General features: G+C 60.7%; 4 protein-coding genes across 8 annotated transcripts; 1 reads left to right on the forward strand and 3 right to left on the reverse strand.

Annotated features, from left to right (window-relative positions):
- Window positions 1–252: 252 nt before the first annotated feature.
- On the reverse strand, window positions 253–7,782 carry SYTL4 (synaptotagmin like 4). 2 transcript variants are annotated; one of them, XM_027742765.2, is made up of 17 exons: window positions 7,751–7,782; window positions 6,826–6,958; window positions 6,478–6,693; window positions 5,832–5,941; window positions 5,558–5,672; window positions 5,288–5,395; window positions 4,892–5,006; window positions 4,694–4,784; window positions 4,400–4,503; window positions 4,218–4,304; window positions 3,708–3,886; window positions 3,414–3,516; window positions 2,377–2,538; window positions 1,853–1,958; window positions 1,386–1,485; window positions 660–868; window positions 253–539 (listed from the first exon to the last, which is right to left on the reverse strand). In XM_027742765.2, exons 2-17 carry the CDS (start codon window positions 6,933–6,935, stop codon window positions 397–399), a joined length of 2,058 nt encoding a protein of 685 aa, XP_027598566.1. In that variant the 5' UTR covers window positions 6,936–6,958; window positions 7,751–7,782; the 3' UTR covers window positions 253–396. The 2 variants fall into 2 exon arrangements, with proteins under 2 accessions (XP_027598566.1, XP_027598565.1); XM_027742764.2 differs by lacking the exon at window positions 7,751–7,782 and having other exon boundaries at window positions 6,826–7,563.
- Window positions 7,783–8,652: 870 nt separating this feature from the next.
- On the reverse strand, window positions 8,653–12,062 carry TRMT12 (tRNA methyltransferase 12 homolog). Of its 2 annotated transcripts, none has more exons than XM_027742757.2 (8): window positions 11,998–12,062; window positions 11,393–11,464; window positions 11,078–11,225; window positions 10,811–11,000; window positions 10,571–10,721; window positions 10,384–10,493; window positions 9,589–9,746; window positions 8,653–9,518 (listed from the first exon to the last, which is right to left on the reverse strand). In XM_027742757.2, the coding sequence occupies exons 1-8, from the start codon at window positions 12,039–12,041 to the stop codon at window positions 9,105–9,107; spliced, it is 1,287 nt and encodes a 428-aa protein (XP_027598558.2). In that variant the 5' UTR covers window positions 12,042–12,062; the 3' UTR covers window positions 8,653–9,104. The 2 variants fall into 2 exon arrangements, with proteins under 2 accessions (XP_027598558.2, XP_027598557.2); XM_027742756.2 differs by having other exon boundaries at window positions 10,811–11,003.
- Window positions 12,063–12,076: 14 nt separating this feature from the next.
- CSTF2 (cleavage stimulation factor subunit 2) lies at window positions 12,077–19,197 on the forward strand. Of its 3 annotated transcripts, XM_027742753.2 has the most exons (15): window positions 12,077–12,166; window positions 12,303–12,381; window positions 13,210–13,379; window positions 13,844–13,980; window positions 14,055–14,174; window positions 14,275–14,430; window positions 14,552–14,675; window positions 14,982–15,044; window positions 16,225–16,284; window positions 16,874–17,015; window positions 17,381–17,532; window positions 17,826–18,103; window positions 18,489–18,614; window positions 18,757–18,882; window positions 19,015–19,197. In XM_027742753.2, exons 1-14 carry the CDS (start codon window positions 12,109–12,111, stop codon window positions 18,877–18,879), a joined length of 1,788 nt encoding a protein of 595 aa, XP_027598554.1. In that variant the 5' UTR covers window positions 12,077–12,108; the 3' UTR covers window positions 18,880–18,882; window positions 19,015–19,197. The 3 variants fall into 3 exon arrangements, with proteins under 3 accessions (XP_027598554.1, XP_027598555.1, XP_027598556.1); XM_027742754.2 differs by lacking the exon at window positions 16,225–16,284; XM_027742755.2 differs by lacking the exons at window positions 16,225–16,284; window positions 16,874–17,015; window positions 17,381–17,532.
- Window positions 19,198–19,727: 530 nt separating this feature from the next.
- Window positions 19,728–25,552, reverse strand: NOX1 (NADPH oxidase 1). Its single transcript, XM_027742749.2, has 13 exons — window positions 24,497–25,552; window positions 23,390–23,485; window positions 22,877–22,987; window positions 22,706–22,790; window positions 22,488–22,630; window positions 22,229–22,410; window positions 21,887–22,025; window positions 21,695–21,787; window positions 21,309–21,535; window positions 21,066–21,228; window positions 20,792–20,938; window positions 20,464–20,588; window positions 19,728–20,275 (listed from the first exon to the last, which is right to left on the reverse strand). Exons 1-13 carry the CDS (start codon window positions 24,539–24,541, stop codon window positions 20,149–20,151), a joined length of 1,683 nt encoding a protein of 560 aa, XP_027598550.2. The 5' UTR covers window positions 24,542–25,552; the 3' UTR covers window positions 19,728–20,148.
- Between the last annotated feature and the right edge of the window lie 55 nt (window positions 25,553–25,607).

Raw genomic sequence — 25,607 nt, forward strand, 5'->3', positions numbered from 1 at the left:
AGGGCTGGGGCTGGGCTGTGCACAGCTAGGAGGATGGAGAGGACAGGGAGGGAGTAGACTGTGAAACAGAAAGGGTGGGAGGAAGAAGAATGGAAAGAAATACAAACCCAATGACATTTCAAAGCATTTTGCCTCAAGGGGAAAAAGGGAGGGTCCACCAGGACTTCAGTTCAGCCTGAAATGTGGTGCAAGGCTTATGACAAAAGGAAAACCCTTTAAATAAAGCTAGGCCAAGAAGACTTTCTGCCCAAGCCTGTTTAGAGAAGGTCATGTTTATTAAAGAAGAAAAAATAATAACACAACCCACGTTTGGCAGCCCTGCCAAGCCCTGCAGTAAGAGTGGCTCCAGAGCAGCGGTGCCAGCCCTCAGCCGAGTCCAGGTGCTGGTGCCACAGCCTATGGCCTCAGCTTGCCCATGGTGGAGCGGAGCTGGAGTGTCCCCTCTGCCCAGGAGCCCGGATACTGGCACATCTTCTGCCACAGGTTCAGCTCCTCGCCCACGGAGTCCATCCAGTCCACAGCCTGCCCATTGCTCATGCCTGGGAGAAAGGATGGAAGTGGGCAGAAGTCACTGCCAGAGCAGGCTCCTGCTCACAGTGCAGCAGCCCCAAGAAAGGCTGCTTGTCCCCAGGGTCTGATGGGACCACAGGGCTCCTCACCATTGCCCACCCCCAGACGGACACCCCCGAGGAAGTCGTTGCTGGACAGTGGCTCCCGGTCCCAGACTGTCAGCTCCAGGCAGATGTGCTGCAGGTCCTCAGGGTTGATACCATTGTAGACAAAGGTGTGGTTGTAATGAGGGTTCAGGGTCTTCTTCACCACAGGCGTCTTCCTCTTGGAGGCTTTGTTTTTGTGTGGCAGAAGGTAGCTGGGGGAAGCAATCCCTTGGGTTAGCAGCACATGGGCCTTCTGCTCCAAGGGCTGGGGCACCTCAGCACCCCAGGACCTGGCCTGGAGCAGCTCTTTCCACCTTCCCTGACATGGCTCAGGAAGGACTATGACACTCTGCAAGGGGTGGTCTCTTCCCTGCCTCCTGAAAAGTCACTCAGCAGATTGCAAGTGGTCTGGGAAGGGCAAGGACTGGAACCTCCTCGCCCCTGGTCATGCTGCCCCATAGCATGGTGACCTTTGGGAAGGGCAACTGGAGCCCTGCCCTGCACAGAGCCTTCCACCACAACCTCTCAATCAGCCAAAATCCAGGAGAGCACCTGCTACCAGGAGCATCTTGTCTCTAGTTAGACAGTGACTCTCAAGGTACCAACACAGGCAGTGCAGGGCAGCTAACGGAGAGACCCTGCCCTCCTCCAGGTCCCCACGGCAGCACTGGAAATATAGCCAGGGAAGACAGTGCCTTCATTGCCCCCCTACTCAGGACTCTCACTCACCCTTTGACAAAGCTGTCTGAGGTCCCGCCAGATTTGGCAGCTGTGAGGTTCTTGGCTTCTTTGATCCAGACCTGGAGCTCACCACCTTCCCCCGTTTTGCCTAGGAAAAACCCAACACATCAATTAATCAACTTCAATTTCCACCACCACAAACTTCGAGAAAGGTCCTGCTGAACACCCTTCATCCCAGGGGCATGTACAGAGCCCAGGATGCCATCTCCTTCTCCCGTACTGGCCCTGCCTACTGAGGCGAAGGTGGACAATTGCTTCATGCAGGTCCAGCCTGGTCCAGCCCCAAGGAAGCACTGGGATGGCTCAGCCAGCCTGAGGACAGCCAGGTCTGCCCTGACCCAGAGCAGCCTTGCAGGTGTTGGAGAAGGCTGCAGCAACACTAACCAGAGCCAGATCACGTGGCCACGAGCAGATCCTGCAAGGCTGCACAGACATCCTGGAGCTCCAGCACTCACCTTTCCTGCCATTCCCAGCCCCGGGGTGCTTGACAGATGGGATGTACTTCATGGAGACAACCAACTCTCCCTTGTACTGGTGGAGACCAGCAGCATCTGCCCCAGTCTGCAAAGGACATGAGACTTACCAAACACTGCAGAGAGGCCATGGCAGAGACAGTGACAGCCTGGCCTGTGTGCAGCACCTCCCCAGGCTGGGACAAAGGGCTTGGCTTCTCCTAGATGTGGCTGAGCTGGCACAAGTGCCTGCAAACCTTCCCCAGCACCACCAGATCACCCCAGCTCCTTTGGGATCTTATTTTGGCTCAATCACCTGAGGAACAGGTGGGAAGCTAGGCTCAAGGCAGATCTGCCCTTTTTTATGATAGCACTGCTGTCTGCTTCTGGGCTGTTCACTTCTCCAAAGATTTGATTTGGCACGAGCCTTTTGGCAGCTCCCAGCTGTCTCCACACCCCTCTGCCCACAGAGGGCTATACCCCTCACCAGGGTCAGGCAAGGGAAGCTGCGGCCAGCAGGGGCACACCTTGCCATGCAGGGGCAGGAACTCCTCCAGGTGGCTGTCAAAGTTCCAGGCATCCAGTGGGACTTCCACCTCCCCCAGGAACGTGTTGCGGCCAAAGCGATCGTGGTGCCAGACCGAGAACTGCAGTGTCCTCGTGAGCAGGAGGGACCTGCTAATCTCATACTAGGGAGAGAGACAGAAAAACCCCTGGTGAGCAGGCAGCAGCAGGCAGGGACAGGCTTGGCAAACACCATCAGCCACAGCTCTCGATCAGGAGAGAAAACAAGTCTGAGGAGCAGTGGATGCACACAGGAGTCTGTTCTTCTTTCCATGCCTGCTGAAACCGCAGAGTCCTGGGGCAGTGGTGCAGGAGCCCATGGTCTCCAGACAGATAGACCTCAGAGCCAGGTACTTGTCCACTCGTCCCACAACACACAGAGCTCTGCCAGCCCACAGGGCCTCAGGGGGTCACAGCACAACACCTTAGTAAACCTGGCTGTGAGAGCCTAAAAACCAAACCACAGCTCCCACTTCCTCCTGTCTGAGAGTGCCTGGCCTCAGCAATGCACTGCCAGGCTCAGGGACAGAGTCAGCCAGTTACACCACCCCAAAGTGGCTGCAGCAGGACTGGTGAAGGACAGTGCAAAGTTGCTCTGCCCTGGGGCCCAGAACTGCCTTACTTCTGCCTCTGCAGCTGTGCTGCTCTCCCACCAATGTAACCTGTTTCCAGGGGCCCGGAAGCCTTGGCCATGGAAGGAAATACCCGGGGTAAGCAGGATGCCCCTGAGGAATGCCAGAGGAACCAGGGACATGCCCTGTGGCATGTTTACATCTGCAGCTGTGCCTCCACCCCACCATGGCACTGGGACTCGACACCACGGCCAGACCAGAGCAGCGACCCAGTCTGGGACTGGGTTTTTCCAGCTTTCAGGATGCAGTCTCTGGAACAAGTTCTCTGTAGATACCCTGCCTCAGGGTTAGGAGCCCAATCTGCCATTGGCTTGTTCCAGCAGCATCCCCAGGACTGACTACCTGCACCCCAATCCATCCCTGTTCACCTTCAGGAGCTCATTGTACAGAGGGTTGATGGTGTTGCGTTTGATTGTTGTCTTGCGTTTCCCCTGCCGGGATTTGTCAGGCAGGAGGTAGGTCTTCACGTACCTGCAGGGAGGAGCAAGCAGCAGTTCACTGAGGTCTCCCCACAATTAACCCCCTCTGAGCTCCTCAGGGCAACCCCAGACTCCCTGCCTTGCCAAGACCCCCCACTTACAGCTCCCATCTCTGGCGGACACCCCACAACCCAGGTGGGCACCACCAGTGGTGCCACCAGCCATCACCCCCCCGGCTCTCACGGGTTGGAGCGCTTCCTGCCCTCGTCCCCGTAGGCCAGCTGCCGACACTCCTTCACGTGGATGAACAAGGTCTGCGTCTTCTGCTCATAGCTCAGGGAGAAGGAGATGCCTCCAGTGACCGCCACGCTGCCGAAGTCACCGGCCTCGCTGTAAATGCTGACCATGCTCCCCAGCGTGCTCTGGAAGACATGGCAGGGCTCAGCTGGCACACCATCACTTGATGGTCCCTCTTCATCCTCAGCAAGACTCCTTCACGTGCCTCCTCCATACAGCCCCTCTCACCCTCTGTGGCTGGGGATGGCCATTGAGTGCCTCCCACACGCATGGAGGCTCCCCAGAAGAGAGCTGGGTCTCTGCATTTCAATTTCCTTCAAGGGGAGGAAGCCCCCATGACTCAGGCTCTTGCCTCTGCACCACCCTGCCTTTCTCCCATCTAACCCATTGGCACTGCCTTTGTCCATCATTCCTCCCTGCAGCAGGGCACAGCATGGCCACACCATGGGGACTCACTGAGGAGGTGCCACTGCGCATGCTGCCCCGGGCCACCCGCTGACGATGGATCTCCACCAGGTTATCGATGTCCTCCTCCTCCTCCTCCTGCGAGGAGGGAGACAAGTCAACTGTGTGGGGAGCAGCAGGGCACAGCCGGCTAGATACCCAGCTCCTCCACCACGGCATTCCAAGGGTCTCACCAGCTCCATGTTGAGGCCAGGGACCGACTTGCTCCTGTCCCCCAAAGATCCACCATCCCCCATGAAGTCCTCGGGGCGCAGGTCAATCACTGACTTGGTGTAGTCTGCATGAGAGGTGGTGAGCAGGAGGCAGCAGCACGGAGCAGGACTAGCAGAGCCCTGCTGCTCTCTCAGACAAGGGACTGCCCCAGCCTCTCCCATCCGCACCAAAAGCTCACCTCAGCCCAGGGAGAAGCAGCTGCCCACTCCTGGCCGTGTTGGCACCCAAACCCCCTGCACCCCTGCAGCTCTCACCTGCAGGCCTCACCACCCGCCGGGGGTTCTTCTTGAATATCGTTTCATGCTCGTCCACCAAGGTGCTGCTGCGGGTCCCTACAGTGGCATCCTGGGGAGGAGAGGTCCTGTCAGAGCAGGGCAGGGCTGGGCACCCCACAGGACTCCCAGCCCCACGCCCCAGGACAGGGCTGGGCCTGCTGGGGCAGCGTCACACACCCGTCTGTCGGAGTAAGCGTTTTTGGAGCGGAGAGGGAGGGTCAGGCTGGAGGCAGCAGGTCCTGCTGGTGCAGCAACCTGTTTTCCAGGGATGGCTCTCTCCAGGGAGTTACTCCTGCAGAGGACACAGAAAGGTCTGTCCCAGGCCATGAGCCCAGCTGGGAGAGCAAGTACTGGCTGGAAAGTACCATCTCCACACAGGCTCCTTGGAGGCACATAAGCTCCCTATAACACACCAGCCTGGGAGCAGAGGACATGCCTGCCCAGGGACAAGTTTCAGCCTAGACAAAAGAGCTAGCTCCCCCTCACTAGACCAAGAAAACACACTTCAGATGAAAGTCCTCATTCTTTTCCAGCCAGTCTTGCCAAGGACAACCCATCTGGGGAGCCCCTCACCTGCCCCCCCCATCACCAGGACTAGATCTGTAGCCATCCAGGCTCATGTTTTCCATGGACTCTGTGTCACTTTTGCCATCCCGAGGGTCTGAGGCATCTGGAAACAAACTGCAGACAAACAAAACCACAGGTATGTCCTGTTTGGCAAGGAAGTTGGTCTGAGAGAGCTTCTGTGCCACCAATAATCCAAGCAGGGCGGCGGCATCGCTCTCATCCCCGCAGCAGATGAGGGCTGGTGCCTGGAGCAGGTGGGACAGCAGGGATTCTTACCTGGATCCCTCCCGGGGTGCAGGGGGGCTCGGCTGCCGGGCTGCAGAGGAGCTTTTGGGCTCACCAAGCTGAGCTTTCTGGAGGAGGGTTTGTCCCACAGTCTCTCTTTTGCTGGCTGGAAGGAGAGAGCATCAGAAGGACCTCTGCTCCAAGCCCATTGCCTGAAGCAGGAGCTGCTCCCATCCATCTCCACACTGTGCAAGGTGCACTGGGGAAAGGGGGAGCATCCCAGATGGCTGAGCTGTGGGAGGAGGCGTTGCTGTGGCACCCCTACCTGCCGGCCTGTGCCGCAGGGACAGCCTCACCATGTCGCTGCCCAGGTGGTTGGCGAAGCGGTTGACCCTCTGGTCGTAGAACCAGTCACCCGTTGTCTTCTTCAGCTCACTGTAGGGCAGGGAGGTGGTGGGGGGCAGGCAAGGGCAGTGGGGGGCTGATCCTTGCACCCCAACCCACCCTTGGTGCTCCCACCACCCAAGGAGAACACAGACACAGTGGGTGTGATCGGCAGGCGACTGGGCAGAGACAATTCACTGGGCAGTTGACGGGCTCAGCTACATCTCCAGTAAACATGGGAGCAAGACAGGTTTTATAGGACAAGGGAGGCCAAAAAGGAGGAAACCTGGGATACTTGAAACACAGGCTGTGCAAGGGGAACTGGGGGATGCTGGAGTCAAGTAAAGGGGGGGAAGGAGTGAGGAGGGCATGGAGGAGACACAATATTGGGGTGTGACTCAATTCTCCATGACCCAACCATGGAAACCCACTCCATGAGCAACAGCAGAGCCAGCTGTCTTGCAGTGAAGAGGACCAGCTAGGCTAGGAAAGGCCAGACATAGGGCATCAAGCTGGGGAGACTGGGAAGAGGAAGGGAACAGGAAGCACATGCAGAAGGTCTCTGCCACTTGTCCCCAGGTACTCACGCCTCCTTGGTGCAGACTTTGCAGCGCCAGGAGCTGTTGGGGCTGTAGGAACGGCAATCCCGACACACCAAATGGTTGCAGCCCCGGCACGTGTTGGCCTTGGGGCTGACACGGCTCAGGCTCTGCTGGCAGCGGGCGCAGGTCCGCTCGCTGTACCGCTGGCTGCCCCTCTTGGCTCCCTTGCGCCGGATCTCCAGTAGTTCATTCTTCAGGCGCCTGCTCAGACCCGACACCGGGAGCTGTCAGAGCCGCCCCGGGGAACCCCCATCACCAGCACTCTCATTCCTCCACCCACTTCCAGAGCAAAGCAGGGAACCAGCTCCTGCCCAGCCCCAGCCACGTCCACACCTGATTCTCCTCTCCTCTGCTTTACGGAGCTCCTCGTCGCGCTGCAGGACCTGCAGGATCAATTCTCTCTCCACGTCCGACAGGAAGGACAGATCCACGGCTTCCGACATCGCTGCACCGGGGATCACCGGCCCTGGCCAGATGTGTCCGTGCTAGGGACATGCCAGCCGCTGAGCCCGGCGGCTCCCGCCCCGCGAGGTGCTCCGTGCGCGCTCCCCGGGCTGGACCGGATCACGGCACCCGGGACAGCGGTCCGCCCGCCGCCTCCGCCGCCCTGCTCTGGGCTGGGCTCGGGCCGCCTGCCAGCCCCGCCGCCCCGGTGACCTCAGCCGGCTCCGTGGGACCGCGCTGACGCCCAGCACCCGCGGGCAGCCCCGGCAGGAAGGAGCCGCCCCGGGCTGCCGCTCCCACGAACGCAGCGGGGCCCGGAGCTGCCCGACCCCCGCGGAGCCGCCGGGAGCGGACACGCTCCAGGAGCCGCGACGGGGGCAGGATCCGGTCCGGAGGCGCCGGCACCGGGACCTGGATGGCCGCGGCCGCTCCAGCCCCGAATGAGCAGGGGCGCCTGCTCGGGGGGCTGTAGCTCAGCCCCCTGCCCACCCGGCACCGCCGAGACGGAGCTTCCCGTCCCCGCAGCCGCGCCCCGGGGAACAGGGGCCGGTGGGACGGACCCCGGGCTCCTCTCTCGGGGGGGGTCCGGGGCCGCCGGCACCGCGCTCGCAGCGCGGCCACCCGCACCGGGCAAGCACCGGCCCCGACCCGGGACACCGCGGCTCGACACCCCAACCACAGAGGGACACCCGGCACCCCCCGGCATCCCCGCAGCCGAGGGATCCCCGGTGCCCCCCGTCCGCGGAGGAACCCCTTGTACCCTCCGACCCCCCGCCAGTGGAGGGACCCCCGGTCCCCACGACCCTCCCGGTACCTGCGGCGGCTCCGGCCGGCGCCTCCCGGAGCGGGGAGGTGGGGCCGGGGGGGGGCGCGGCGCAGGAGCCTTAAAGGAGCCGCGCCCGCCGCACCTGCGGCACGGACGGGGCGGCCCGTGCGGGAGGCGGTGCCCGCGCCCTCCAGCCCTTTCCCCGCTTGAGCTGCGGCCCCCCCTGCGCCGCGGGACGCTTTCCTCCCGCACGACTGGGCAGGGCCCGGTGCCCCACGGCCCTGGCTGGGAGCGCAGCTGCTCCCGAAGAGCACAGAGCCCACCGCCACCAGAACTGTGGGGCGCCCTCCCGGGGTCTCCAAGAAGAAGGACTGAAACCCCAGCCGCGCGGCCGTGGTGTCCTCCCGCCGCAAGGCTCCAGCCTCTGCCCTTGTCCTTCGTGGCAGAGATACGGCCACGGCAGGGCCCTTGTCACAGCCCACGACGGCACAGGCAACACGGGAACCGCGAGCACACGCCGCAGGACAAGGCGTGGGGCTCTCACCAGTGGAGAGGTGGCTTCTTGCCACACAGATCCTGCGGGGGAAGCCAGCTAGCAGCAGCCCTGAGCAAACGCGAGGACGCAGCTCTTCCCACACTTTCGGCCGCACCCCGGGGCTCCCTGTCACGGGATTGGAGAGCCAGAGGCTCCCAGCCCTACAGAAGATGAGACACCGACACGAGAAAAAACATGGGGACGCCAAAGGGCCAGTGGGAGCTCCCTCATGCGGCAGAGGTTCTCTCCATCAGGGGTACACACACAATACTTAGAGGGCTTTGGGCTTGCAGGCAGAGGATGCCAGCAGAGGTTTTGCTCTCTGAGCCCCTCCACACACCTCTCTGGGACCCGGCCTTCCCAGGCCCCCATGCTTGCACCAGTGTTCACATTTTAACTGGACACCAACAAGAAGTATGAGAAACATCTTTAATTCTGAAAAATTAAGAAGAAGCCAAAATAAACAACCCTGTTTCCAGTACAATAAAAAAGCACGTTGGTAAATACGAGCACAAAGCCTGTCCCCAACCTGTTGAAATGAACCCAGCAGAAACCCGAGGTTTTTCAGCCCGGGTTCTCTTCTGTGTGGAAACAGGGCTGAAAGTGCCACCACATGTCCAAAATCTGGGCAGAGACTGGCAGAGTCGGGGCAGGACACAGGGAGCTCTGAGCCCCATCTCACTGCATCCTCGACCTGGATCCTGGAGGGATCTCCCAAGGGAGCACATCCCTGGGTGCTCTGGGCACAGGGAGGCACTGCTGGGCAGGGGACATAAGGCACATCCAGGCTGGCAGCAGGACACTGCTCCTGGTGCTGTGATAGCACCATTCCATGGGAGCTGGAGCCCCGACAGGGCCCATTCCCAGCTACGTGGGCAGTGCTGGCCGGCACTCGAGGTCCAACACGAGGTGATGGATGTGAGGTGCGTAGGACTTCACTGCCTCGATGTGCAGGACTCTGGTGTGCCACGGCCGCCCATGCAGCTCCACCAGCAGTCCCTGGACCCGCGTTGCCGTGGTTTCAGCCCACCTCTGCCACTCGGGTCTGATCCTGGCCCCCACTGTCTTGTTCCCAGTGTCCTCCATTGGGTGCTGTGCCTCTGGAGACCCCCACTCAGCTGGCAGGACCGGGGTCGGTGCAGGGGGAGTCTCCACGTTGTGGTGGATGTGGAGAACCCCACCTGTGTCCTTCTTGAGGACACGGCAGGCCACTGGCCAGCCTTCCTCCGAGCTGGGGATCAGCCCCAGGTTCACCCGGTCGGCCATGTCCCGCAGCTCCAGCTGGGAGGAGAGGGGAGGTGAGGGGATGCCCGGTGCGGATGGGGGCCCGCAGCCGGGCAGCAGTGCTCACCTGCCGGCTGTCCCCGTGGTGGATGTGGCACCGATCCTGCACCCCGTTCAGTGCCAGGGCCCGGCGCAGAGCCTCCACAGCGTGGACATTCCACTCACAGGCATGGACAAAGGCGGCTCCCGCATGAACCAGGAATGGCAGCGTGAAATAGCCGATGCCTGCGGGCAGGAGGTGGCAGTGGCTGAGGGCAAGGACCTGCTGGAGACCCATGCTCCTCCCTGGAGGCAGGGCGGGGTATACGCTGTCACCCCAGCTCTCCAAAACTGCTTTGCTCTGGGTTGGAACGAGCCCAAACACTCGGTAAATGGAAGTTCACCCCTCCCTCCTCTGCAAAAGCAAAACCTGTCTTGAAAAATGTTTAGAGGAGCTTATTTTACCTTCAGTCTGTGGCCATCAGCTCGAAACCTGCCCTGCTTCCACTCTGTGCAGGAGTGCCCAGACTAACATTTAATTAATCCAGAGCAGTTTTGTGGGTGCCACATCCCTTCAGTGTGGCACGAATTGGAAGCACTAACTTTCCTAAGCACAAAACAGCGGCAAATCTTTCCCCTGGATCCAAATGATTCCCTCAAGCAGTGGTGCTCTGCAGAGCCTGAGTGCAAGGTCACCCTAAGTGTCCAAAGGCAGCTGGGACACAGGAGGGACAGAAGTGCCAGGATAGCTGAGGGCTCACAAACAGGGTGGGAGCTCTAAGCCTAAGTATTTTTCATTCCAGGCTGGAAATGACATCTGGATGCCATCTGCATCACTGCTCTGCCTGCCCACCCTGCCAAAGCCCTTCTCCATCCCCATTACCTGCATAAAGATCCACCAGGACCTCCCCGGAGCAGGGCAGTGAGGCCACCCGCAGCTTCTCCGTGATGTTTCCCGGTGAGAACATGCACTTGGTCACGTCGAAGGTGTACCTGGAAGACCCCGCCGGGATGGTGAAAGTGGCCCCTTCCCTGTGCCGGCCGCATCCCGCACCATGGCTCCTGCCTACCTGATCCCATTGTCCACGTGCTCCACCCAGCCGTCCTGGCCCAGCAGCAGGGTCACACTGGGGGTCCGCATCCCGTCTGGCAACACCCGCCCTCGCCTGGCTATCCGCCGGGCACCCAAAGCCGAGGCCACCGTCTCCCAGAGCACTGGACCTGGAACACACCCATCCCAGGAAATTTGGGAAAGGCCAGAACAGGTTCTGTGGGCAGGATCAGGGCAGGCAGACCCTGCTCTTCCTTACCCAGGCTCTCCCACGGTGCAGCCCTGAAGCTGTCCTCACTCAGCAGCACCAGGTCCCCGTGCCGCTGCCAGGCATGGGGCACATCCTGCTCCAGCTCCTCCGACCAGCTCCCATCCAGCAGCTGCCGCAGCTCATCCCGCAGCTTCTGGGCAGGCGCCCGTCGCCGGGATGCCCTGGAGGGGACAGGGTCCTGCTGCAGGGATGTGGCACATGGGGCTGAGACCTCATCACCCCATGCAGGGCTTGGGGCAAGGGGGCTCTCCCAACCTGGATCCAGACCAGCTCACAGGGCATCTCCGGAGGAAGGCACAGCTGGGAGAGCTTCTCCTCCAGCACGGGCAGGGCCACGCAGCCCCCTGGCACCTGCTGCAGCTGGTAGCGCCTGTCCAGCAGCTGCTTCTCTTCCAAATGCTCCCTGCAAGGCCAAGGCCTGGTCAGGCCCTTCCAGCTCTGCAGACCCTCCTGGTGCGGGACTGGCCCTGTGACCCTCCTCCCAGCCAGTCCCACCATCACCTGCTGGAGCAGCACAGGGCTCCCATTATCCCCTCGCTCCCGTTCCCCCCTCGTTCCCATTCCCCTCACCTGAGGCGCTGGGCGAGCCGCCGCTCCGTGGCTAGTGCAGGGATGGGGATGGAGATGTCCTTGGCTTTCATCCTGCCAAGCCCCGGGATGGAGGGACTTCACCGGGTGCCAGGGACATCGGAGCCCTGGCTGCTGCCCGGGGCAGGGGCTGGGGGCACTGGGGACAGGGTGACCGAGGTGGTGGGGTGTCCTGGGGGTGGTGTCCCAGGGAGTGGGATGCTTTGGGTTCGGGCAATACGGATGGGATGGAATGGCGTGCCTGGCAACGGGGCACCCGAGGGGATGGGGTGTCTGGGGGGTAGAGTACTCCAGAGGGGGCGTACACTAAGGGTGAGGTGTCCCAGGGGATTAGGAGGATTGGGCACCCTGGGAGCGGGGTGCCCGGGGGTCTGACGGGACAGGGTGCCCTGGGATCGGGGCTCTCGGGGATGGGGTGCCCGGGGTGGGATACCCGAGGGGCTGTGCCTCAGGGCCGGTGCCCGGAACTGCACCACCGAGGCCGCGGGGCTGCTCCAGGAGCTGGCACCTCCTGACCGGCTGTGCCAGGAGGGCTCCCCAAGGCCACAGTCGGGGTCCCGCTCCCGGTCCGGGGGTCGCGGTCGTACCGGGCGTTTCCCGCCGGAGCACTTCCCGAGAGCGCCGCCGCCATGTTTCTGCGGGCGGAGGCGGAAGCGGCGGGCCGGTGTGTGCGCGGACCGGAAGTGGCCGGCGGCGCGATGGCGGGTCTGTCGGTGCGGGACCCGGCCGTGGATCGGTCCCTGCGCTCCGTGTTCGGTGAGAGGGGCCGGACTGAGGGACAGCACAGGGGCGGGGACGGGGAAGGGACGGGGCATCAGGCGGGGTCCCCCCCGCCCCTCGCCGTTGGGTCGGTCCCAGCAGCGCTGACCGGCGGCTCCATCTGTGTCCGCAGTGGGGAACATCCCATACGAGGCCACCGAGGAGCAGCTGAAGGACATTTTCTCGGAGGTTGGGCCCGTAGTCAGCTTTAGGTGAGAGCGGCCGCTGGCCTCCCCTGCGTCCCCCTGCTCGGCCCCAGACCGGGCTCTGGGAACCGCGGAGTCGGGAATCCTTAACGTTGGAAAAGACCTCTAAGGCCATCGAGTCCATCCGTTCCCCCAGCACTGTTACGCTAAACCACGTCCCCAAGTGCCACATCCACACACCTTCTGAGCATCCCCAGGGATGGTGAATCCACCACTTCCCTGGGCAGCCTGTGCCAATGCTTGACAATAAGTGAAGAGCTTTCCCTAATATCCAGTCCAAACTTGCCCTGGCACACCTTGAGCAGAGCAGTGCAGCATCTGCTGGGGGTTGTGAGGTTGTTCCAGGTGTGCTCAGGGGCTGAGGGGCTGTGCCTTGGTCACTTGGAGATGGAGTACACAGAGCACAACAGAGGGACATGGGCTGGAGGGGCCACCCTGCTGTGGCAGAGGAGTGCTCAGGCTCTGGGAAGGCTCTGTGCTCCTCACTCCTGCCCCAGTGTCTCCCAAGGGTGTTTCCCAGATCCTGAAGAGCTCTCAGTTAAGAGCTTGTGAGCTCCAGGAGCATCCAGTCCCATCCTGTGCCCCTACTCTGCCTGGTGGGGTCAGAGTTCCTGCACACCAGAGCTTTGGGAACACCCCTCCCAGAAGCCAGGAGACCCTTTGGCTCTGGCTTAGGGATGACTTAACCAGCCTAAGCCTGGCATCAGTGCCTTCACTGCTCCCAGCACACCCGTAGGGTGTATCCCAGCAGCTCCTCCCTTGCTTTGGTAGCTGTGGGCGCTGCTGGGTGCCCACCCTGCCCTCAACAGTGGTGTCCCTCCCCTCCCTGCGCAGGCTGGTGTATGACAGGGAGACGGGGAAGCCCAAGGGATATGGGTTCTGTGAGTACCAGGACCAGGAGACGGCGCTGAGCGCCATGAGGAACCTGAACGGGCGCGAGTTCAGCGGGAGGGCCCTGCGCGTCGACAACGCCGCCAGCGAGAAGAACAAGGAGGAGCTCAAGAGTGAGTCTGAACTCTGGGGTGGGCCTGGCCCTGGCAGTGCTGCAGAGCAAGGTGGTGCTCTCCTGTGTGGCTGTGAGAGCTGACTTGTTCTAAGGGATGTTGTGAGTGGCTCCCCGGAGGGGTGCATGGGCTCAGTGCTGTGTTTTCACTCCAAGGTGACCACAGGATCTTTTAGGTTGGAAAAGATCTCTTAAGATCAAGTCCAAACTTTGACCAAACACCACCTTGTCAGCACTAAGTGCCACATCCAGTCTTTTCCTAAACACCTTCAGGGATGGTGACTGCCACCTCCCTGGGCAGCCCATTCCAATGCCTGACCACCCTTTCTGTTAAGAAATTCCTCCTGATGTCTCCCTGTTTTCACTGCCCCCCTTTCCCCGTAGTGGGGTGGTGCTCCCCTCCTCATGACCCCATTACCCACTGTTGGTTCATGTTGCCATACAAGGTCACTGACTGTGTTTCAGGCTTGGGCACGGGTGCCCCCATCATAGAGTCACCCTACGGGGACCCTGTGAACCCCGAGGACGCTCCCGAGTCCATCAGCCGGGCGGTGGCCAGCCTGCCCCCCGAGCAGATGTTTGAGCTCATGAAGCAGATGAAGGTCAGTGCAGGAGGGCACAGCTCCCAATGCCCTGTCACACCTTGTCAGAGCTCTAACCCGTGCGTGTCTTCTAGCTGTGTGTCCAGAACAGCCCCCAGGAAGCCAGGAACATGCTGCTGCAGAACCCCCAGCTGGCCTATGCCCTGCTGCAGGCTCAGGTGGTCATGAGGATCGTCGACCCCGAGATCGCGCTGGTTCGTCCCTTGCTGCTCATCCGGGGTCGGGAGCGTGTCAGTGGCAGCCTGTGTGGAGTGGGAGTGGGAAAGAATTTCTTTCTCCTTTTTCTCGCCCTAGAAAATCCTGCATCGCCAGACCAGTGTTCCTCCTCTGATCCCAGGTAACCAGCAGCCAGTGCCAGGGCCAGGACCTGGGCCAGGACCAGGGCCTGGGCCAGGGCCCAACACGCAGCTGAACCCACAGAACACCCCCTCGTCCCAGCCACAGCCCATAGTAAGAGCCTGCACAACACATGAGCTGTGCAGGGAAGATGGGCAGTGCCAGCTCCAGCTCTTCCAGCTGGGGTGCATACCTGGATGACCAGACATCCCTGAACTCCAGTCTCTCCCGGCAGGGTGGGATGCATGTGAACGGCGCTCCTCCTCTGATGCAGCCACCCATGCAGGGGGGAGTGCCGGCCCCAGGGCAGATGGCAGCCCCTGTGCAGGGCCCGGGACCCGGCCCCATGGCTCCAGGAGGTGAGTTTGGGCCAAGCCACCCCACCTGTGGGCACACAGGTCCTGCAGACACCCCCCCTCTGCCTTCCCCCTGACCGGAGGGCTTGGCCCCATGAGAGCACATGTGGTCGGTCCCATACCACACGTTGTGGTTGTGGCTGCTGTCAGGGGCAGGCTGGAGTGTTGGATTATCTCTGGGGGGGACCAACACCAAGGAAATAAACCTGCAGATACCCCCCCCCAGGAGCTGGGAGGGGGAAGGTATTTGGGGCCAAAGGAATGGGTTAGTGGTGCAGGGATGGCTGATCTCTGCCTCTCCTCTCCCAGGTGGGCTGCAGCCACAGGTTGGGATGCCGGGCGCAGGGCCTGTCCCCTTGGAGCGCGGACAAGGTAAAACAGACGTGGTTGGTGTTGTGTGTGGGGTGAGCCTCCCTCCAGCAGGGCCCAGGCTGTGAGTGCTGAGCAGCGCAGCACCCAGAGCCCCTGCCAGCCACCTGCAACCTGGCTGTGCCTGCCCATGGGGCAGTTCCACAGTACTGGGCTGTGGTAGCACAAGGCTTAGCCACAAGGCTGGGGTAGCAGCTCTCTGGCTCCCAGGACTCAGCCCGCGCACCGGTTTGCTCCCAGCTCGTTCTGTGCTATGCTGTGCAGTCATGCCCTGGAAGCCAGGGAGAGCTGCCAAGCCCCGCCGAGCGGGATGTGCCTGTGTTTTCCATCTCTGCGAGCCCCTGTCTGTACCTGTGCTTGTGCGGGCAGGCAGAGCTTGCTTTTCTCTGGTCCCTGTCCTGCTCCTTTGCTGCCTGCGTGCTGGCAAGCAGCTGGTGCGGCCACTGCGTCCTCCCCCGCCGTGCCCAGCAGAGGGAGCTGGGCCTCCGCTTTGGCTTGAGGCTTGGCTGGGAATTTCCCGGGGAGTGACGGCTCGGCTTTCCCTCCGCAGGCACGGTCTGTATGGCCCAGCCCCGTAGCCAGATTCCTTATGGTCCACGTGTTGCCATGTGCCAAGGCTAGGGAGACCTGAGCGTTCTTGTTCTCCCAGTAACAAAGCATGCAGGCACCTGACACTCCTGTTGTCTTGACTTCTATCCTAGGCCTTGTTTCAGGAACGTGGTAAACCTGGTCTGAGATACTTTGGCCTTAGGGGTAGTTGACTCTTGTTTTCTTTGGAGTGGGCAATGTCTTTCTGAGAACAGCGTGGTAGTTCTTGGCACCCGAAGGTTTTGGAGAGCAGAAACTGTGGGCAGGGGCAGAAGCAGGAGCTGACTGGTTGTGTGTTGTGGGGCCAGCGTGGCCCCACAGAGTGCCACATCTTTTGGCAGGTTGTCTTCCTTCCCTGCCTCTCTCCCTGAACAAGGGAAGGACTGTGCCACGCTGGCTGTGCTGCCTGTGGTGACAGAGGTGGTGTTAATGGAAGAGGTCGATAAAGCCAGATCTGCTGCATCTTCTCTGTAGGTTTTCCTGGGGACTTTAGGAAGTGTGATCTTGCAGGCAGCACTGTCCCCAAGGCTGGGTGCATGTGTGCACACACTATTTACGTGTCTGCTCTTTCCCTCTTTTCCTGCTGCTTGCCCAGGGAACCTGCAGCTCTCGCCCGTGGGACCTGCCAGGCCTGCGTCTATCGAACGCGTCCAAGGTATCCCAGCACCCGCCAGCTCCCTCCTCCCATGGAGCTCATTGTGGAGTGTGCAGACAGCAGCTTTCACCCCGCTATGCTGAGGCCTGGGGACTAGCATATCACTCCCTGTAGCCTGGCAGGGTTAAGAGGAGGAGGAGGCAGGATTTCCTTTAGGGCTGCAGGAGAGAACAGTCTAGAGCCATGCATGGAGCCTCCAGTGGAAAAGGAGAGCCTGTTCGGAGAGGGCTTTTGCCTAGGGTCCAGCCTCCTTTGACACTGCACTTCCAGGAGTCTTCCAGGTCTTGCTTTACTCCTGGCCCCATGTCAGCAGGGTGTCGATGCCCACGCTTGTAGAGATTGCCATGGGAGCACCCACGCTTGGTTTGACCCCTTGTGCCATAAGGAGCCTGAGGTAGATCCAGGGAGGAAAAAGAGAGGAATAAAATTAGCAGCCAGGAAAGGGGCTTTGGTGTGCTCCAGCCTTGGGTGTGGGGCTGCCTCCCCAGCAGTGCAGCCGACCCACACCTGGCCCCAGAGCGCCGGGGACGGTCTCGGCACGGCACTGGTCATGCAGATCCTCACGAGCTCTTGTGTGTCTCCCTGGCAGTGCCCATGCCAGACCCGAGGGCCCCTATGCAGCGTGGACCTCTACCTGCTAGTGGCCCGCCGCCCCGAGGCCTTTTGGGAGATGCCCCGAATGACCCTCGCGGAGGGACCCTGCTCTCAGTCACTGGAGAAGTGGAGCCCAGGTGAGGGGAGAGGGAAGGAGAGCAACCCTTGGCACTGTCCCCTGCCCAAGGGTGACCTCTCACTGAGGACAGGGATGGCACCAGCCTTCCGGGAGTCACTGCTGCCTGGTCGGAGGCCTGTGTGCTGCCGACCGTGGGGGCCGGCCCATTTCCCCGGGGACGGGACATCCCCGGGGTGATGGCAGCTGCCCTGTGGCATGGGGCCACCAGCACCTATCCCTGTGTCAGCCTCACCCTCCTCCCCTGCGGCCGGCTTCGGGGGCAATCCCAGCGCTCTGCCCAGACCGTGCCAAGCCAGCGTCTGATTCACACTCTCTCGCTTTCTCTCCTCCTCCTGCTTTGCTCTCCTCGTCTCTCTGCATCAGAGGTTACCTTGGGCCGCCCCACCAGGGAGCCCCTATGCACCATATGCCTGGTCATGACAGCCGTGGCCCCCCCCATGAGATGAGGGGGGGACCCATGGGAGAACCCCGACCACTGATGGGAGAGCCGCGGGGGCCCTTGATGGACGCTCGAGGTGAGAGAGGGGGCATGAAATACTGGGTGGCTTAGAGCATGCAGGCAAGAAGAGTAGAGCCAGCTGCCCTGACCTGAGGTGTAGGAAGGGGGTTTGGGCAGTGAAATGACTGACACCAGGCAAGGAGGGACCGTCCCAGGGTGCAAGGGACTTTCTCCAGGCATGTCCCCTCTGCCCCCAGCCCTGCACCTTTTGGGTGCTTGCTATCCCCCAGACAAAGGAGGCACAGGCTCGCTCCCACACTCCCTGCAGCGCTGCTCCCTTCAGCACCTTACCTTGTCTTTCCTCCGCAGTTGGAAGAGATCCCCGAGGGCTGGAGCCACGAGGATTGGAGCCGCGCGGGCTGGAGCCCCGGGTGCTGGAGGCGCGAGCACTGGAGGCACGAGGCCTGGAGCCGCGGGTCCTGGAGCCACGAGTGCTGGAAGCCAGGGCCATGGAGGCCAGGGTCCTGGAGCCCCGGGGCCTGGAGCCTCGAGGGCCCGGTCCCAACCCACGTGGCCCCATGCCCGGTGGGATACAGGGTCCTGGGCCACTTAACATGGGAGCCAGTGGCCCACAGGGGCCCCGCCAGGTACACACGTCTCTGCTCAGCCGCTTGGGCACCGACAGCATCCTGTAGATTGGGGCTGGGTGGAAGGTGTCACATAGAGCAACACCTCTGGGAAGCATAAGGCCTGGGACACTGGCTCTGGGTCCCATCTCCCCAGGCACTGCCCATCTGCTGGGGACAGGACAAGGCTCAAGCTTCTCTCCACCTCTTCCTGTCATGCAGGAAGGAGCGCAGGAGTTGGAGGGAGAGGAGAGCATGTAAAACACGTGGTAGCCTGTCTCTCATCATGCTCAGGCATCTTCAGGCTGTCCGAGGGCATCCGTCAGATCATCTGCATTACCTTCCTGGAATTGTATGGTTGAGTCCAGATACCCCTCAGTCCTCACCCCCTCTCTCATTCCCACAGGTTCCTAACATGGCAGGGGCAGGCTTGCAGGGAGGAGGCATTCCTGGGGCAGGAGTCCAAGGAGCTGGTCAGCCTGGAGGCTTTAGCCCTGGGCAGAGCCAGGTCACCCCCCAGGATCATGAGAAGGTGAGAGAAGAAAAGGGAAAGGGTGAGATGTCAGGAGCAAAACTTCCTGTGTGCCTTTCTGTGGCAGGGACAGCCCCTCCCTGGCTCTGGTAACCCATGGATTCTCCAGCAGGGCATGTCTCTGACCCCCTTCTCCCCCCAGGCAGCACTGATCATGCAGGTCCTGCAGCTGACAGCAGACCAGATTGCCATGCTGCCCCCGGAGCAGCGGCAGAGCATCCTCATTCTGAAGGAGCAGATCCAGAAGTCCACAGGGGCACCCTGACAGGTAATATCCTTAACCTGACCCTCAACCTGTGCCTGTTCTCCTTCTCCTCCAGTAAATCAGAGCTGCCCAGGATGGGGCTCTGTCCTGCTTCTCTCCATGCCAGACTCAGTCTCCTCCCCTTCCTTCTGGCAGGCTTGTGGTGGACAGAGGTGATGCTCCATGGCAGCTGCTTCCTGTTGGTATCTGAGCTGATGCTGCGTTTTGGGAGAGGTTGTGTCCCCCTCAACGTTTTTCCCTCCAATTCATCCTTTTCTTTTTTTCCTCTGTGTATATTTTATGATGTTTGAAATAAAGTGGGAGGAGGGTTTGAATAAAGCCATGTCTCTGGCTGCCTTATTTGGTCTCTCGTGGAGGCCAGTGGGACTCTTGGGTTCTAGATGCAGTCTGGCCTGTCTCCAGTCTTGTCCAAACCACTTGCCATTCTCCCTCCTCCACAGCACCAGGGCAAGAGCTAGTCCTGGAATTTCTTGTTCCGTGCTCTTCGCAGGGGTGTAGGGGAAGGGCAGGACAGAGAGCTTGGCTTTCTATCTCTGCTGGCAGAGCAGGAAGGGCTACATATTGGATTGCAGTATTGCTTACCATCCCAGCCAGCTCAGGGAGGGGAGTTTTCCCTCTTTTTTGCATATGCTGGAGCAGGGTATGTGTGAGCTTTGCATCTGCTGCTGGCCTGTGTGCTGGGGTGCCTGGCTCTGGGGGCAGCCTGGCTCTGGGGGTGGCAGGATGGCAGCAAGTCCTTGTAGAGGGGTGTCTGACCCTGCACCTCAGAGGGTTTGCTATTAACCAGCTGTTTTATTACAGCCCTACAAGAGGTCAGAGCATGGGCTGCTTCGCCACGGAGACTCTCATTGCAAAGAAAAGCAAGTTTAATTTAATCTTTTACACAAAGAACTGTTTAAACCTGGAGGAGCATGTTTGGCCCCTGATGCCTGTGTCCCATCTGTGTCCTGTGGTTCTTCCCAGCCCACTGGGCGTTCCTGCTGCTTCCCACTGCTCTGGTAGAATCATTGCAGCATGTGTCTCTGGTTTGTCAGTGAAGGGGCCATGCAGAGCTGCCAGCCCACTGGCTCCATGAGGATCCCTTGCACACCAGGACAGGCAGGCAGCAGTCTTTGAACCTGGAATTTCTCATGGAGAAAGGAGTACCTTGCTGTGTCTTGCCTGGCTTCAATGCATGCACAGATGCTTATCCCTGGCCTTGCTCTGGCACAGGAGGTGAGGTGAGACAGGCAATGTCCCTGCCCGCTGGGGTTCCAGCCTCACTGCTACTCAGAAGTTCTCCTTGTTGAAGTAGAATTTGACCTTCCTGGGGTCCAGACTGGAGTGCTGGTGACAAAACTTCTGCAGACTCTTTGCCAGGGCCTCCGGCCCACAGAGGAACACACCAACCACCGACCTGCAAACAGCATGGGGATGTCAGCACCAGGTGGGCGACTCAGGGTAAAGTGATTTCAAAGCTTTTTAGGCTCCCTGCTGGGGATAGCACACCTCTCCCAAAGCCACTGCCCAGCCCAGTGCTGAGTGCCAGGGAGGAGAGGGGTGCATCCCCGCTTCAGCATTCCGAATTCTGTGCCCACCTCTCACCTGGGGTGGGCTTCAGCCACTACTGCAAACTCTGTGTTCCACATGGGCCGCCCAAAGATGGTTTTCTGCCTGAGGCCTGTCACCGTGTCCGTAGCGGTGTCAAAGTGAAGTGCCACGTTGTTGGCCTGGGCAGAACAGGGATGGTGAGAACCCCAGACACCACCCCTGAGCCCACCTCCAGTCCCTCACCGTGGAGGAGTATCCATTGCTGATCCCACCAAACACCATGCCCGGACTTTGTGCCTGAAAGCTGTTGTCGTGCTTGCCCTGCCCAACTCGGCCACTCCGTGTCCCCTCTTGCAGCCACAACAGCCTCTGGTCAACTCACAATGCTGGTGTCCCAGCCAGTGAGGAAGAGGCGGTAGGTGAGGAAGTCCGCCTTGCCCGACTCGGCCATCTTCTGCTCCAGCGAGGCAAGCAGGTCGTTAAACCAGGCAAAGGCTTCTCTGTCCCGGCAGAGCCAGTAGAAGTAGATCTGGGATGTGGGGGGAGAGGAGTTGCTCAAGATGAAGCAGAGACAGAGGGGTGGGAGAATGCAATGCCGAGTACAGGGAAGCTCAGCATGGAGAAACCCACAGCTGTTCCCATGGGACACTCTGTACCTTCTTGGTCTTGAGGGTCTGGTCAGCCTGCTGGAATTTGTACCAGATGGATTTCAGGATGGAGGCGAAGGGAGTGACGCCGATTCCCGCTCCCACCAGCATGGCCACCTCGTACTGGAACACGTCTTCACTGGCAGTGCCAAATGGACCATCCACCTCGATCCTGGCCAAGGGAGGGCCTGGGTGAGAGGTGTGGCCTCCTCAAATCCCTGTGATGGCCTGTTGGGGCACTCTCCAGCCTACCTGGGGTTCTCTGACTGGAAGGTGTCGATGAGACGCTCTGTCCAGTCACCAGCCACCCGGATATGAATGGAGAAGAAGTCCTCCTCGGGTGCAGAGGTGAGGGTGAAGGGGTGCCACTCCAGCGGGGAGATGGCGGGGCAGTTGACGAAGATGTATTGCCCCACCTCCATGCGGAAGCCCTTCTTCTGCATTTGCAGCTCCAGCACACGGGCAGGGTGCATGACCACCTGGGGGCACGGACAGGGCTCAGCCTGGCTCCTGTCCCTGGGAAGGGGCTGTGGCCACCACCCCTGCCGACCTCCCCACGGCCACCACAGTGAGAAGCTGCAGCACCAGTGACTCCAAGGAAAGGAGCTGGGGTAGGAACAGGCTCCTGCACCACCCACCTTCTTGACAACCACCTTCTGCTGCGCACGCCAGACCCGGAGGATCCGCTCAAAGACATAGAGGATGATGGGGGCCAGAACCCACTTCCAGGACTGTGGAGACAGAGGAAGGCAAAGGGTTGGGGAGGACCAGGGCTGGAGCCTCCCATGGGGAGGGCTTCTCCCCTCGCACCCATTCCAGTGCTGCCCTACCTCAGCAGGGATGCTCCCAAACTCAGGGTCTTTGCAGCAGTGGTGGGTGCAGTTCTGGTCCCTCTGCGTGAGGTACTGGGCGCAGCGATGGGGGTCCACCTCTGCCATGCTCTGCTCTGTCTGCCCACGCACCAGCCCGCTGTAGGGAGGTGAGGGGTGATCCCGAGGGCCAGATCCTGCCTCCCAGCCAGGGCTGAGCTGCGCTGCACGAGGCCAGTTGGGCTAGCCCACCATGGGAATGGCAGTTCACAACCCCACTGGACCCTTCCTGGGGTGCCCCACAGGGGATTTGCAGCCACTGCCCCTCAATATCCTGCCTTGGGGAGTGGTGAGGAGTCTTACGCAATGCCGTGGATGACAAGGCCAGCGAAGTAGACCAGGAAGAGGTGGTGTGTGTACCAGAAGACCTCGAAGTAGTTCCTGCGGATGAACTCGGTGGAGGATGTGACCATGAGGATGAGCGCCAGTGTGATGATGACCCCCGTCAGCCCCGGGATGGTCGTAAAAGCCATGTACTCAACGGTCTGCAGGGGAGGCAGGATGGGTTAGGGGGGCAGGGGACAGGTGGTGGCAGGGGGCTGGATGCCAAGGCTGCGCTCACCGTCTCGTTAGAGTGGATGGGGTTCAGCCACTTGTTGTCCTGCAGGTGCATCTTAGAGAGGACAGCGGGGAGGCTGCCGTCAGTGGCTTGTTGGCTCTGGTTGTAGCGCTCCAGGTTGAAGAGGTGGGCAATGGTGTGCACGGCTGGACAGGGGACAGGCAGTCACCCACATGGCCATCCCCTCGTCCCCCCGTACCCCAGCCCAGTGCTGGTGATACCTGTGAGCAGGGCCAGGGCATAGGCCACCAGCTTGTGGAAGGTGAGGTTGTGGTCCAGCTGCTTCCGCAGCGTCCGCCTGCAGCACTGCAGGGAGAGGCAGCGGTGTCAGGATGGGGACAGGGACAGGGACCGGGACGGCCATGCTGGCCATGCCACTGGGGGGCACTCACCAAGCAGGCCCCACGGAGGAAGGAGAGGAGGTTGCGGCAGACGGGCAGCAGGATCAGCATGCTGTTGAAGTTGAGGCACTTGGCTGATGCTCGAGCCCACGCCAAGGCAGACTGGGGAGAAGAGAGGGGTGAGCACCTCCCTTGGTGCTGTAACCGGGACTGGGTTAGGATGGGGCCAAATGATGCTGAGCTGGGACTGAGTGATGCTGGCCTGGGGACTGGGAGGGAGCAATGCTGGACTGGGATGGAGACTTGGAAGGGAGAGGCTGAGCTGGGCTGGGAGAGGGTGGTGCTGGATTGGGCTGAGATGTTGTTGGGCTGGGACCAGACAGGGATCAAGACAGGGACCAACAAGGAGCAATACTGGGCTGGGGAGTGGGACAGAATGGTGGTGGGCTGGAAGAGGACAGAACAAGGAAGGGGCATGGGATGTTGCAGCCCCACCCCACTGCAGGAGGGCTCCAGGATGCACATGTGCCTGGGCAGGCAGGGTGCTGTTGGAGAGCACCTTACCCCGAGGATGGCCCTGGTGTAGAAATATCGGTCATCTTGGTCAAAGAACAGAAAGTAGTAAGTGAAGAGGAAGATGTTGATGCCCAGCCAGGCTGCCTGTGGGGAAAAGTCACAGCATCATGAAGGGCCCTGGCCTTGGGAGCCCCTCACCCTGCAGCAATCAGGTGCAGGCACAACCAGAGGGTGTCAGGACAGCACATCCCATCCTGTTTCCTTATGAGCTGCAGCATCACGCACAGGGCTGGGACACAGGGCCAAGGGTGGGCAGAGGTGTGGAAGTCTTGCAAAATTACTGTCTTGTCACCCACAGCCCTGTGCTTCACCCATGCGTGAAGAAGGAGGAAAGGCAGGAGCAGGCAACACCCGTGTAACGGGAAGGCAGGTCTGGAGGTTGGTCGGGGCTGCACAGGGAAGTCTCTGGGAGGAGGAAGTTTTACAGCGAGCTGGCTCACCCAGCCTCACCATCCCCTGCCTAACCCCACTGCACCCCACAATGGCCCCTCTCACAGCCATTGACTTTTTGCAGAGCTCCCCCAAAAAACACTCTGCCTTCTATTTGTTTTTTTGTTTGTTTGGGGTTTTTTTTAAGGTAACTTAAGATAGTCCAACTTCCTGTAAACTCCCATTTCCCCATGTATTCATAGCTCCCCATACAGTGCCGACCAGTCGATGGGTGCTGGCCAGGCATGCTCTGTTACACCAGTGATGCCACAGCACAGCACTGGCAGATGGTCCCTATGGACCATCTCCATCTCCTCACCCTGGCGTGGGCTCTCACAGGATTCTCTGCTCTCATGAAGGGAGAAGAGCCATGTGGGAGGCTCCCAGCCAAAGTGGGCAAACCAGGAGCATTTTTAAGTTTTCCAGGACCTCCCTTTCCTCTGAGTTGCATTTCCCTTAAGATTTCAGTTTTCCAAACCCCCATCCTTCCCCTGGCTGGCTGGGTACGCAGGTTGGCTGAGCAGAAGGGACTCTTGTCTCTTCCCAGAGCCCAGCCCCAGGACAGCCTGTCAGCCCCCATTTCTCCCACGAGCGCCCCAGGGCCTGTAGCCCCCATAGCCCCCCACATTGCCCTACCCCTGTGAGCCCCCCAGCCCACACACTCACGAGGACGGCGGCCGAGAACCAGTGGTTGACCAGCCAGTTGCCCATGGTGCGATGTCCCTGCTCCTGCTGCTGCCTGCCTGTGCCTGCCGCTGCCTGCCCGACGTTTTATGGAGGGAGCAGGCGGTGCGGCAATCCCGGCTGCGGGAACTGCACCGCGGGGACTTTCCCCTGAGAAGCCTTCGAGGAAATACCGGTAGTTTCAAAGGCCACCTTCCGGGAAGGCAGGGCTGACCGCACTGGCCAACCCCAAACCAGCCCCCTGTGCCGGCCGGGGATGGTCCCCAGCTGAGGGTCCCCTTGGCACACATGACTGGGTGCGGGAGGGCATCAGGCTGCTCCTCTTGGGGTTTTGCAATCTTTGAGGACAAAAATGGGCTTCTTTTAAGGTAGGAATTTCCTGGTGGGAAGAAGTTGCGGAGGATCCATCCTGTGACCAGTTCAACCAGTGTGCTGTTTCCTGACCTCCCTCCACTGCCTCTGTTTTACAGAAAAAACACCAAAGGAGGAGAAGCATCCTGGGGACACAGCGCCAGTGCCAGAATCTGGCCCAAGGATCCATTACAGTGCAGATGAGTTAAAACTGAGCACCAGCAGTGCTGCACCTCTGTGAGCATGAGGGGGGACGAGCGTCCTCGTTCTTGTACCCAAACTGACCTGACCCTATAAATGGGTACTGGGGGAGTGGGGTCACACTCCTAGTTTTGGGCCAGGATGCCTGGGTCCCATCAGCATACCTGCTGTTTTGCCAGCCACCTTTCCCCTCTGGCCTGCCCTCCACTGGAGGCCCCAAGCTCTGCCATGCCCGGCACTCCAGCTGGGAACAGCAGTCAGTTCTGAGGCCCTGAGCCTGGAGGAACAGGTTGGACAGGATTGTTCTTTGCTGGCATGCTGGTTTCTCCTGGCCCCCAGCCATGGCCACGCTGACGGAAGCACAGTATGAGGCCAGCCCCCATCTCACCATGCTCCTGAATCTTACCAGCTCCACTGAGGGTTTTTCCCCCCGTCCCCATATGCCCTGCTGGGGCAGCCCCGTTTCAGTGCCCATGAACATGAGGGTTATGTGGACAGCAGGTGTGTGCATGCATGCCAGCCCTGGCGGGACAGTCCCCAC

The sequence above is a fragment of the Pipra filicauda genome, unplaced genomic scaffold (assembly GCF_003945595.2).
Source record: "Pipra filicauda isolate LSUMZ 115617 unplaced genomic scaffold, ASM394559v2 scaffold268_size1050017_pilon, whole genome shotgun sequence".
NCBI lineage: Eukaryota > Metazoa > Chordata > Aves > Passeriformes > Pipridae > Pipra > Pipra filicauda.

Bases quoted from the DNA above. Each gene is read 5' to 3' on its own strand.
- NOX1 (XM_027742749.2), bottom strand. From the start codon at position 24,541: ATGGGCAACTGGCTGGTCAACCACTGGTTCTCGGCCGCCGTCCTC. The intron at 23,486-24,496 runs GTGAGTGTGTGG...TTTTCCCCACAG, and splicing joins GGTTCTCGGCCGCCGTCCTC to GCAGCCTGGCTGGGCATCAA. The intron at 20,276-20,463 runs GTGAGAGGTGGG...TGCTGTTTGCAG, and splicing joins GTGGCTGAAGCCCACCCCAG to GTCGGTGGTTGGTGTGTTCC.
- TRMT12 (XM_027742756.2), bottom strand. From the start codon at position 12,041: ATGGCGGCGGCGCTCTCGGGAAGTGCTCCGGCGGGAAACGCCCG. The intron at 11,465-11,997 runs GTACGACCGCGA...GGGGCTTGGCAG, and splicing joins GCTCCGGCGGGAAACGCCCG to GATGAAAGCCAAGGACATCT. The intron at 11,226-11,392 runs GTGAGGGGAATG...TTGGCCTTGCAG, and splicing joins CGGCTCGCCCAGCGCCTCAG to GGAGCATTTGGAAGAGAAGC.
- CSTF2 (XM_027742753.2), top strand. From the start codon at position 12,109: ATGGCGGGTCTGTCGGTGCGGGACCCGGCCGTGGATCGGTCCCTGCGC. The intron at 14,431-14,551 runs GTAAGAGCCTGC...CTCTCCCGGCAG, and splicing joins CGTCCCAGCCACAGCCCATA to GGTGGGATGCATGTGAACGG. The intron at 17,016-17,380 runs GTGAGGGGAGAG...TCTCTGCATCAG, and splicing joins ACTGGAGAAGTGGAGCCCAG to AGGTTACCTTGGGCCGCCCC.
- SYTL4 (XM_027742765.2), bottom strand. From the start codon at position 6,935: ATGTCGGAAGCCGTGGATCTGTCCTTCCTGTCGGACGTGGAGAGAGAA. The intron at 5,007-5,287 runs GTGAGGGGCTCC...TGTCCTCTGCAG, and splicing joins CCTGGTGATGGGGGGGGCAG to GAGTAACTCCCTGGAGAGAG. The intron at 540-659 runs GTGAGGAGCCCT...CCTTTCTCCCAG, and splicing joins CCGTCTGGGGGTGGGCAATG to GCATGAGCAATGGGCAGGCT.